Source organism: Dermochelys coriacea, chromosome 11, assembly GCF_009764565.3.
Source record: "Dermochelys coriacea isolate rDerCor1 chromosome 11, rDerCor1.pri.v4, whole genome shotgun sequence".
Taxonomy (NCBI): domain Eukaryota; kingdom Metazoa; phylum Chordata; order Testudines; family Dermochelyidae; genus Dermochelys; species Dermochelys coriacea.
The window spans coordinates 24,275,657-24,288,097 of record NC_050078.2 but is presented as its reverse complement, the minus strand read 5'-3'; the positions used below and the strand labels follow the sequence as shown (position 1 = coordinate 24,288,097).

General features: G+C 37.1%; 1 protein-coding gene across 8 annotated transcripts in view; it reads left to right on the top strand.

The window, feature by feature from the left end:
* The window catches only part of ZEB2 (zinc finger E-box binding homeobox 2), a 136,409-nt gene that overhangs the window by 102,863 nt on the left and 21,105 nt on the right, over positions 1-12,441 (top strand). For 7 of the 8 annotated variants that reach the window (XM_038421024.2, XM_043505093.1, XM_043505094.1 and 4 more), the window contains 3 exons: positions 1,376-1,447; positions 10,399-10,587; positions 11,275-11,489. In XM_038421024.2, coding sequence (XP_038276952.1) covers positions 1,376-1,447; positions 10,399-10,587; positions 11,275-11,489 — 476 coding nt within the window. The remainder of the gene's footprint in view (positions 1-1,375; positions 1,448-10,398; positions 10,588-11,274; positions 11,490-12,441) is intronic. The other variant, XM_038421025.2, reaches the window with a different exon arrangement.

The following is a 12,441-nucleotide window of genomic DNA, read 5'->3' as shown; positions in this document are numbered from 1 at the left end:
AAATTAATGCTGAGCCACTTTCTGTCATGAGGAATGAGGAATAACAATTTTTATGTTTCATGTATCAATAAGAATTTGTATAGTGTTTTGACCTCCTTGATACTCTGTCATTTGATTTGCTAACCAACCTCCCTCTCCCCAATTCATCACAGGCTCATGATCATTTGTGGAAAACCCTTTTTTTGTTGAACCATTTCTGGATGCTATTCTTGATTTCATTTCTTACAAATCCAGCTAAATATAAAACTTATCAGGCCCTCTATTTAAATCTCAAATCCTAAGTACTATTGTGTTTGCACGTAAAATGAAAGAAATAGATTATATATTTGTGCCTGTGTGCAAAGAGGAAAAGGAAGAGGAACTGGCCAAAAATGGAAAGGAATGAGAGAGAGAGAGAGAGAGAGAGAGAGAGTTGTGTGTATTTGATTTTGTCTGTGAAAATCATTTTGAGGGCCAGATTTTCAAATGTGGGCATCTAAATTGTGTCCACCGAGTTTGTGTGAGTACCTGTTGCATGTGCACTAACAAATCATCAATAAGAAATTAAGGTGATAGGCACCCTAGAAATATCTACATTAGATGAATAAATAGATAAAAAAGATATTCTATCCATTAGTAGGCTGACGCTAGCTCCTCCTCATAAACCCTATTTTAAAATACCTTCCATGCCAGCAACTTCACCAAAACTAAATTGGTCCATAACAAATAGATGGATAACAGATAATTCTGTACAATAAGTACTAATTTTCATGTGAAATAATCCAGTTTTGGCGCACAAATCTATACTTTGCAAATGCAAAGGGAGCACAGACAAATTAAAAAGACATAATGGAGCTGTTCACAGTTTAAAATTTAGAAATTTTTGCAACCTTTGATTTTAATACACTCCTCATTCCAAGTCTATATAGTTAAAATGAGGATGTTAAATCAAATAGCAGGTGTATGATAATATTCTTAATAGATAGATCTGCTGTCCAGAACCCTTTCTTCTGTATTTACCATCACTTCATGTAACATTTCTGTTCTTTCCAGGTAAAAATAATTAACTTGCAGTTGACTGATTATTAAAAATAAGAAGCTTTTTTCCACCTCACTGCTTATTGGATTTGATATCAGAAAAAGGCCTTCATTTGGCCCAAATAAATACCTCTGGTTTTCACTACTTGCTGTAATGTTTAAAGTAAATAAGTTCTTGTCCAGCTAGCATGATTGAATTCATTCAATTGCAAGAACAAAGCCATTGTATAGAGGCTTAGAACAGGCCTTTTCTCTGTTTCCTTTAAAGGAATCTTCCTTGTTACTGCAGTGTGCTTGCTAGCTTTGTGAGCTGTTCAATAATTTGCAAATGCTAAAAATGTATGTGCTTATTTTACAGAAGAAATGAAGGAGGAATATGACACTATGGGGCCTGAAGCCGCAATTCAGACCACTGGAAATAATGGTACAGGTAAGGGAAATGGTCCATTTGAACGTCATGTTTGTTCTGTGTCATTTAGAATTAGCTGTGCATGATGGAAAGAAGTGGCTAAACAATTTATTTACTTGTCTAGCTGAACAATTGAGAAATGTTTAAATAATCATCCTGTTTTCAGTTCCCACTCCCTATCCCCCAAATTTGATTACAATGGTACAATCTGGGTATTCAGTGAAAACTCAATCTCTCTTTTCCCCACCATGACTCAACCCCACACATTTTAACTGCATTCTTGTAAGCTAATAGATTTTAGCATTGTGAGGAGATGTTTTCACAGCCAGACTGAATGAACGAGTTTAAAGTACCTGGGCCAAGATACAGTAGTCTTTTAATGAGAGAGAGATTGTACAAAGAACTTGATAATAAGGATGACAACCCCATATTCACAGAGAACAGAGAGTAAGATACTTCAGAGAATCCAGATATCTTTTCAGAAAGACACACACAACCCCCCATATATACACAGATACACAGTTTAAATGCATATTTATGAGATTATTTTGTTTCTAGCTAATCTTTTTTTTCTACTTTCCACATCTCTTTCTTTCCCTTCTTAAAATCCATACATTTCTGTGGAAAAAGAAAGGGAACATAGATATTTAACAGTCATCATTTTTGAGCCATCTCTTTTTTTCTATAGCTGTGAAAGGCCGTAAAAAGATTCTGTTACTATTTTTCTATCCAAATGAATTCTGGAGTTTGACCATGTTCTTCCCAAAGGCCATAAAATCCTTTGCCATCCTTGACATAGCTGATTTTCATGCATTATACTACATTCACCTTGCTTTCTGCTAGATTTACACTTAAATATGTAGAAGTTTTCCAGCACAGGTAAGTTGTTTTGCATGCCATTATAATGTTTGATTCATAGGTACTGCCTTCTTGAAATGTTATTATAAAAGATGGTACCCAAATGTTATAAGGATTTTATTACTCACACATCCTTAATGCTGGTACACACCCACATAAAACCTACAATGTCCTTACTAAATAACAGAAGAAATGTACTTCCTAATTCTTGTGGGAGAAAATAATAGAAAATTAGAAACATGTCAATGATTTTTTTCATACACTAGATTTATGCATGAAAAAGTAATGAGTGGATTAGAACGGAGTCACAGTTTATCATGATATATATCCTTAATAATATTTCTATACCTAGCTGAAAATAACAAATATTGAAAAAACAAGTGATTTTAAAATATATGTTCATACAGTGATGACTCATACATGGTATTTGGAGTAACGGGACATGGAAAGGTTCAGATGTTTGATTCAGAAAAAGGCTGGATTCTTATCTGACTTACCGTTACCAGAATCTTTCAGGTCCCCTCTCAGGCTTTGTGACTATCTTTGCACACATTTTTCTGACCATAACAGGCTCTGACTCCTTCCTACTTGTTGTGTTGTCTCCTTGGAGGGTGGAAAACTTGTGGCCTATTTCCACATACCATTCCTTTCCAGTTTCTGATCGTCTCTTCGTCCTGCTTTGTACTCTGGCCTTGGGTCTCCTCTTTAGGAGAAAGGTATTACAAGATCTGTCAACTGACAGCCCCATAGATCATACTCTACTCTTAATCCAGAAAAGAGGTGTCCCACTTTTCCTGGAAACCAGTCAAAAATCATCTTCTGGGCATAAACATGAGGCCCACAGCCGTCTCTCATTTAATTGGTTTAAATCAGTGTTATTCTGTTGACTTCAGCTGAGGATTTGACCCAGGAAGTGTAATCATTCCTTGACAATCATGGGGAGCTTCCTTTGGCCCTGTCTAAAATAGGAAATTGTGCCTTGTTGAAGATTTGTTTTCAAACAAAAGCCAGAAACCCTCTAAAGGGCCTCATTGCTTTGCCATTTAAAATGTAATAGTTACTGTGGAGTAGTGGACAGTGGGAATGAGAAATCACAGACCATGTGAAATGCCCACAACTTCTTCATGATTAGAGGTTCTCACATGAGTGGAGCAAGGAAGAATATTGCACGTAATGGCTGGCCTATGTTGGGACTTAACCTTTTTTTCCAAATCCTAAGAAAATTTGTGGGTTGGGTGGTGGGAAGAACCCTTATTTTAGTCATTTTTAAAAATAAACCTCAATAATAACAGGGACACCTTCCTTTCTATACACCCATGTAACAGCTATCAGTGGCCCTGTCTACACTAGAAGACAAGCTGCATTTTAAAGTCATCCTAGAGGATAACTTCCCCCTAAACTGATGTTGAAAATACACCTAGCCAGACTATGTAGACCAGGTCAGACCCTTCTCAAAGCCGCCTCCCAAAGAATCTTGGCCTTGTCTACATTTTCTGGATCAGAGTTGAATGTCTACTTTTGAATGAGGGTGGCCAGAGGGAACTGTGTTTGAAAACAAATTTTCAGCTTGGCACAATTTCCTAATGTAAATCGGGCCAAAGAGAGCTTCCCATGACTGTCAAGGAGTGAATACGCTTCTTGTGTCAGATATTCAGCTGAAGTCAACAGAACCGATTTAAACCAATTAAGCATCGCTAATGTTTTACTATCTGAGGATCATATTCAGAAGGCGTAGTCACTCAACCTGACACATGCACAATTACTATTAACTTCCACAGGTGACTTGCTTGAGTAACAAATAAATAACAATAGCAGAATAAGGTCCTGGAAGTGTTATATTTAATTCAAACAATTTACCAGTTAAACACTACAATAATTATATCCAGTTACATTTCTTTTTATTAGTAGAGAAGAACATCATTGCACCAGTAGTTTGGGCAGAACATATATGCATAATGTCACCCAAACTGAGATTGTGACAAAGCCAAGTGATGTCACGGTGTTTAGTAAATTGAGCCATCCGATAAGCTGACCATTTTTGTTAATCTTTTTCACTTTGAGTGAAAGATGCCACTTGACGGTCCAGAACAACAAAGTCCTCTGTACATAGCACAAATACAGCAGAATCAGCAATGATGCAAACTTTTCCAAATTACCCAGTTCAGGTCCTTTAGCTGTAAGTTGAAGGGACTGGCTAATAGGAAGAGAGGGTAGGTGAGTCGCTGTGATATCTGAGACCTTGTCCTTTCTGCTGAGATCATGATAAGAGTACTAGCTAGTGCCATTTGTGAGGATTGTTCTTGTGATGTGGACATCTTTCCACTGGGAACTATACTGTGTTCTCTACACCATCAAAACCTCTGATGGTAAGGATTAGTGGTCACTTCCAACTGAGCTTCATTTGAGCCTGTGATTTAGAAGTGAAAGATCATATAACCCATTGTTAATCTCCAGAGCCATCCAATCTCTATCTGAATGTTCTTATGTACTTTTCTATATGAAATAATATACCTTACATCTGGCTATTGTGAAAAATAAAAAAAAATGTAGTGAAAGTAACTTTCAATCACATGACTTTCAGTGGGGCTTTTGCTCTTGCTTCACTGAACACTTTTGAAAACCCTATCTCTAAATAACAAATATTAACTGTTTTGGGAGGATGTTAGGAGGAATTCTTTGACATGCTCCTTGTAGTAAGGACTTATGTGGTCTGGCTTTGGTACTGTCTGTTGACTCAATTTCGCACAGTGTATTGCCTCAGTTTCCCCTCCCTGGTCAACCACCAGCTTTGAGTGTGGATAGGTCCCTGAGGTGACTTAGCCCTCCACCTAACCAGATGAACTAAGTCTGGGTTCAAGTGAGGCTGAGTGCCAGTTTCTGTAAAGCACCAACTCACCCTGTGACACACCCTCAATAAAGACCACATCACAGTGACCTTCATTTGCCCACGGAAGTCCAGATGGGACTTTTTTTGGAGAGCATTATGAATACTTCTGGATTGCCCTGAGAGGTCACTGCTAAGTAATACAAAATGCTTCTTGTTCCTGAAGGCTGGGCATGTTACCCCTGTAAGGTTCCCCAACTCTAGATGACCTCAGAAGACTTCATATCCAAGTCACTCACATGGTAGAACTAACTACAGAGTTGTTATTTGGCCAGGCAACAAATGTGATTGGTTTTAGGAAAAAATTCACTGTAGTATGTCATTAACATAGAAAGGAAATAACAGAAAGATCTTTATTATGCAATTGTCCTCCTACTGTCAGAGTTGCTACTTTTATATATGGCTACCGTGAAACTTTTTTTTATCCTCCATATTTTTATACTAAGCAATATAAAGTTTATATAAGAAAAAGAAAAAGCTTCCACTAGAGTTAAAGGTATATTTCATAGTTCAGCCCTGCTAAATCAATTTGCAAACTGTTTCTAAAGGTCTCTAAAAGGGCTACTTAACAAAATGATGTACTGTATAAGCTGTTTCTAAATAGTTGATTTTTAGAATCATTTGGTTTACTTCATTGGTCCGATTACTTTCATTACAGTTGGGATTCTTTTTTAGGGGATAGATGAGCAGATTCCCTGTTAATAAACAAACACAATTTCCCTTTTTATATTAATAACATCTGGCTAATAAGCTTCGGCTGTCGATGTTTTTCATATGATTTAAAGAAGGAGAAAAAAAACCTTCAGGGGAGAGGAAAACAGAAGTAAAACTTGGCAGGTTAGAAGGATAGGCCGTTTTCAGACCGTAATCTATGTGTACCAATGAGGGCCTGTCACTTCCTGCCTAATGAAGGCTGTGGTTTTATTAGTTTTGTTTGCGATTAGGAGAAGCTATCTCCACCTCACAGAAAGAGTTCCCACAAGAAATAACTGGTCTCCCAAGCTCCTTGAGTGTCCTCTTTCTCTCTCTTTTTAAAGATACTAAACTCCTCCAGTGATAGTTTTTCTTAATGTATTTTATTTTAGCATGAAGCTCTGATACATCAGCCTTTGGAACTGAAAATATTTCTACTCTCCATGCCCTAATAATTAAAATATTACTTATTGGTGAGGTCACCTACTATACTAAATGCTTGACTCACAGATAGGAGTGTGGGTTCTGTGTGTAATTTTAATCCACAAGAAATCTATAAGTGCAGCTTTTTACATGGAAAACAACTAAGGGTTTAGGGGGAAGCACACCTAATGATAATCAGGTGATTTGTTTAGTAATGCCAGGTGATTTTTCAGTAATTTCTGAATTCTCAACAGTAATGCATCTTGTAAGAGACTGGCGAGCACATGGTCAACCTTTGCTATTCATGTTAATCTTTAATATTACAGTACCAGTAGTATTGTTTAAGTTAAGGATCTGTTAGCTTTTCTGCTAAATCCCCTTGTTTTTAGGGGTTTAAAAATTAGACATAAACATTTGCTTTAGCTCCTGGATTCCATGCATATGCACAGAAGCTAAAAAATCCACAGATTTAAGAATCCCAGAGTCTGTAATATTACAATAGGCTAGTATAACCTGCTGGATCAGAATCAGCTTTTAAACATGTTCCTGGGCCAACCTAGACACCCCAAGCTCAGGATTAGAGGTCTTACTAGTAGCTCAGCCCCACCATGGGTGGTTGGGGATTAAGGACCTGAGTTCAAATCCTACATTTGACCCCACCAGGATCTCAGATTTGCTGGAGAGGCAGACAATAAGCCTCCCACTCCCCTGATCCTTCAGGCTCTCTCACACCGGCTCCTCTCCTTGCCCCTCCCAACTCTGGGGGTAAAGAGAAGAAGGTTCGTTCTCCTCCCTTCCTAAAAGCCACCACACCATCTCCTCTTACTGTTCAAATACCCTTTCTCCTAGTGAATGTACTCTACATAAGGGAGGGAGATGGAGATGGGAAAGGGCTAAGCCAAAACAGGAGGGAGAATGGGCAGTGCTACTGCATCCATCATTACATAGATCACCAGACATTTCCCCAGGAAAGGGGTCCACAATCTCAGTTCTGCCATAGGGGCTCTGGAAAAATCTTGTTGCCATCCCACTGCCTGGAAGGGGAGACAAATTCCTTCACCCTTGGTACCTTAGTAATCACCTCACTGCACAACCCTAATGAATTTTTTTTAAGATGGTCTATAAAATTGCAACAGCAGAAACAAAAACAATGTTCAAACATTTTGAAGGTTAAAACCCACAGACTCAGGGTGCTCAGAATAAGGAAATAGTATCCTTAATTCATATTTTTGTGCCTAGTTGTTGAAAAGGTATCAGGGAATATTAACACTATACAGGCATAAATTACCACAGGAGCTGCATATTCTAGACACAATATGAAGAGTAAAAGGTGGGGTTTCAGGTTTAACTTTTAACATTTCAGCTCTGCTGTGAAAAAGATATACTCAGAACACAGCCTGACATTTCAGTGTGTAAATATAATTGTGTACAAGCAACCACCATTTTGTTATATTCGCCCCACAAGGTAAAAGACAAATTGTTACATTTGCATTAGACACATACATTCCCACAGTAATTTGCACTCAAAACTCCTGTCTTTCCTCCATATAATCATACCCTACTTAACAAACAAGTGCTTCTTTGCAAATAAGCATTTGGCACTTTGTATGTAACACATGAATTATGTCAGGTGGACACTGTTATTGAACAGAAGCCATAATGATTGTTCAGATACATACAAAGAATCAGGAGCAACTCAACAATTTGCTGTTCCATATCCTCTTTCTTCCATATAAAATGTCAAAAACTCATGGAAGTGTGGAGAGCAGTTTATAATGATGCTGGCCCTTCATTTGAACTGACAGAAATTTGCTTGTTTAAGGCCTATAGAGAAATTTTAGAGGACTTCTCACTGATGCGGTTAGAGGTGTTTAGCCATAAGAATCCCATTTAAATCAACAAGGTTTGTGTGGCTAAAACTCCATCCAATGCTTAGGAAGCTTCTTTATTTATATAAAAAACTTATTTATTTCAACATGGTAAAAGAGGATTTGATTTAATCAGTTCAATGTGTGGTGCTTGCATAGTGAATATGCAATGATGGGACAAACCAGCTCCTCAAATTCAAATCCTTCAGCATTTTAGAATGGCAGTTGAATAACAATCTCACTCATTCATCAGCCATGTTGTCCATCTTCAGTATGGCTGATGTATATTGGAGAATGTCTGGGGAAGCTTGCACTGCAGCTGTACATCCTGCATACCTGTTCCAAGGATAAACAGAGGATTTTTATCTCTTGCACAGCACTTTTCATGGGCCAGGTCTTATTTTATCCCATCTGATTTCATCCATTGCTAATCTTGACCCACATTTAGGGATACCACTGTGTTTTTAACTCATTCTCAGCAGGCTGTACATTGAGGAAAGACGCTGTATAGTCAGGGGAACTGGAAATTCTAATTGGCTAGAGCCATGAGATTGTTGCCAGAATTACCTCCATCTGTAAATTATATCAAGGCACTTCCTGGCATATATGGTCAGCAAACAAAACTATGCTGAACTATCATTTTGACAAAAAAAATTCTTATAAAAACTGATTTTGTTTGTTTGTTTGTTTTTAGGTAAATTTGATAAACATATTTTATCATTTCTCTCCATTATCCATTTCTTACAACTAAAATATGGTAAAATTCTACTTTGGGAAAAACAGAAATGTTAAACTGTTTTGCCAAGGGCAAAATTTTCCACATTCAGAGAACACACCACTCTTGCCTTCAAGTCCATATTTGTAGAAAAGTGAAAAATTGAGGCAAAGCTGCTAATGATTCAAAAACGCAATGGACTTGGTTTGTTTCTCACTCATACTGGTTTTGCACTGTTGTAATTCTTCTTGGGCCTGATTCTTCTTACCTACTAGTTTTATACTGATGCAACTCCACTGACTTCACTGGAGTCATTCCTGATTTACGCTGGTGTGAAGGAGAGTAGAATCATGCCTGTTTTACTTTTGACTGATTCATGAAAAATCAAATATATGACAATTTTTGCTTTATTTGTCCTACAGAAAAATACATTAAAAATGTAATTGATCATAAACTATTCATTTAATTTATGGTCAGTTAAAAATAACTATCTGAAATTCACTGCCACTGTTCATTGTCTTTATTTTAAAAATTAGAGAAAGAAAATGATCTATTTCCCAGTTCTCCTATGGTTGCATTAATATTTGTCTGTAATGTCCCAGACTTTACAATATTCAGATGCTGGGAGAAGAAATGCATATTGTTAGCAACAGAATATTTTGTGGTTGAGAACATATTATATTTCATGGACATTGCACGGACAATAAAAAAATAGGTTTACATTTTCAGAAAAAAAGCAAAACTCCAGCATTGACTGTAAAAGTGGTTTTAGGCTCTGTATCCCACTTATGGGCTGGAAACATGTGGTTCTATTTGTAAAATTGTACAGAGCAACACATTTTTTAAACAATGTATTTTCCCATTGTAAATTACCCAGAGATGAATTTTCCAGGAAGAAAAATAAGGTTGATGTTATGAATTTTAAAGAAAGTAACATTTTGGTTTTTTATCAAAAAAAAAAAATTAAAAAAATGGCACAAGACAAGGCAGTTTTGAAGGGGTAATTGGTTGTGTGTTTCACTACTCACAAATTACAGACCTACACCTGTGAGGTGCTGAGCATCCGCAATTTAGTAGGAGTCAGTGGGAACTGAACAGGAACAGCAGATAGAGTAGAGGTCCCTAAGGTCTCAGTTCTGCAAGTTACTCTGAGCAGGTGGACTCCCGTACCTACACAGAGAGCCACTGAATTCACAGGAGTTCCCTGAGGTCCAAAGGTCCATCCATGCAAAATAACTTGCAGTATCAAGGCCCAGTAGACTTCTGCTTCCCTGATTCATGAATGGTCTCATTTATGTAATTTGGCCCAATCCTACTCCCATCAAAGTCAATGGCAAAGCTCCCATTGACTTTGTTAGAAGCCGGAGCAGGCCGAGTGAGACTAAAGTCTGCAGCATCATCAGGCTCAAACCACAGACTTGTAGCTCCAGCGCAAGTGCCAGCATTTCTTGCAAACAACCATATAAACTTACCCAATCTTACAGGGAAAATGCACTCAAAACCACTTCTTTTTCCCTTCCCCCAATTTTAGTTAAGAATGCAAATTGCACGTCGGACTTTGAGGAATATTTTGCCAAAAGGAAACTGGAGGAAGGAGATGGGCATGCAGTCAGCATAGCAGAGTACCTACAGCGCAGTGACACAGCCATTATTTACCCAGAAGCCCCTGAAGAACTGTCTCGCCTTGGCACTCCAGAGGCCAATGGGCAAGAAGAAAATGGTGAGGCTGTAATTCATTTTTAGCCACTACCCTGACTTCTTGCAGCTGTTGCAATTATAAATGCACTACATGCCTGGGTGTTTACCTTAAAAATTGAAGAGCAGCTGCAGAGGCATGGAATTTCATGAGCAAATATTGGAACTGTAATTTTAGTGTATTGTGATTTTTTAGTCAGCAAATTATTTTGTAGATGAAATAAAGAGCAAGAACAATTAAAGCTTAATTTAAAAAGGAAAAATGCTCTCTCTATTGTTTTAAGTTTCTGAACTATTGAATTTTTACATGAGAAATTTAGGATTATTGACCCATAACTCTCTTCCTTCTTGATGAATAATTGAAAAAGTGTCCATGAGAATGATTTGGCCAGTGTCATATTAATATAACAGGTTAAAATGGAATGCAAATCATCAATTGATTGAGAAAAAATATTTCTTTGTTTTTCAGCTATTTAAGTCTTCACAAAAGGACTTTAATTAATTTTCTAGCACAGTATGAAATGATTCATACAAGTTTGTTGTGGGTGTGTAAGGGGAATGGTGTGCTCTGAAGTCAGTTTGAAATGATGGCACTCTAGTATAGCAGATTGCAGTGATTCCTGTCATACCATCCCGGGCAATAAGCCCATTAGCTGCCATTGATTTACTGACCTTTTGGCCTGCTTCTCTCTCTCTTGTCTCTCGGCTACAGACCTACCACCTGGAACTCCAGATGCTTTTGCCCAACTGCTGACCTGCCCCTACTGCGATCGGGGCTACAAGCGTTTGACATCACTGAAGGAGCACATCAAGTACCGCCACGAGAAGAATGAGGAGAACTTTTCTTGCCCTCTGTGTAGCTACACGTTTGCCTACCGCACCCAGCTCGAGCGGCATATGGTGACGCACAAGCCAGGGACAGATCAGGTGGGGGGGTTGGTTTTAAGTGATTTCTTTCTATAATAACCCCTTAGAGAAACGATATTGCTTTGATTGGCAATCATTATTAATTTTTCATGGCATTTTGAAGATGCAGATCTTTTAATGGTAATAGCTTTAATTGAGGTCTAAATGATTTTTTGATGGTCTCTTCTAATATGATTTAATAGTCTTATGTTCACGATCGAATGAGTGTGTTAATTTCTAATTTAGAAATTTTATTTGCACTTTAACTTGACTTTAGTTTCGTTTTTATGTTCCTCAAAAAGTGAACGAAACTGTGGTATTTTAATTATACAGTATTAAACATCTCAGCAATTTTAATTCCATTTTTCACCTAGTTTTATTTTGCAGTTTTTGCGAGTAGGATCTCAAAGACATAGTAAAAGATCTACTATTTTTTTTCATTATTTTTGAATAACCTTTTCAAGCACATAAAATTATGCATATTTTGCATTCTAGTTTTTAAAATAAAATTACAGATTTTTAGAGTAAATCTTTCCAAAGAATGTATAGATTATGTTTTTTGAGTATACCAATAACATATACACACGTTAGGATTGTAGTATCACTATAATTTATATATCCTACCAGTATATCTGTTATAAATCAAAATGATTTTTCCTTGATATGATGAAAGTAATCTTACAACATTACTGCTTTGCATTATTTAATTCATTTCACAATTACATTTAAGCCAATGCTGTGTGTCTTGAACAGGTGACTGAAGCAAACTGATTACTCAAAAGGGTTGTATTCCAAAGCTTTTTTACAAATTATACGGAAACTATTTCTTCTGTTCACTAGAGAATTACCTCTGATAACTGGCATTATGGAGTGTTGTAATAGAAACTCAACTGGTGTGTCTTAAACTTAAATAAATGAGTGTGTGCATGTGTCAAATTATATAGGCCTTATGCTATATTAATTTTTCTGAAAC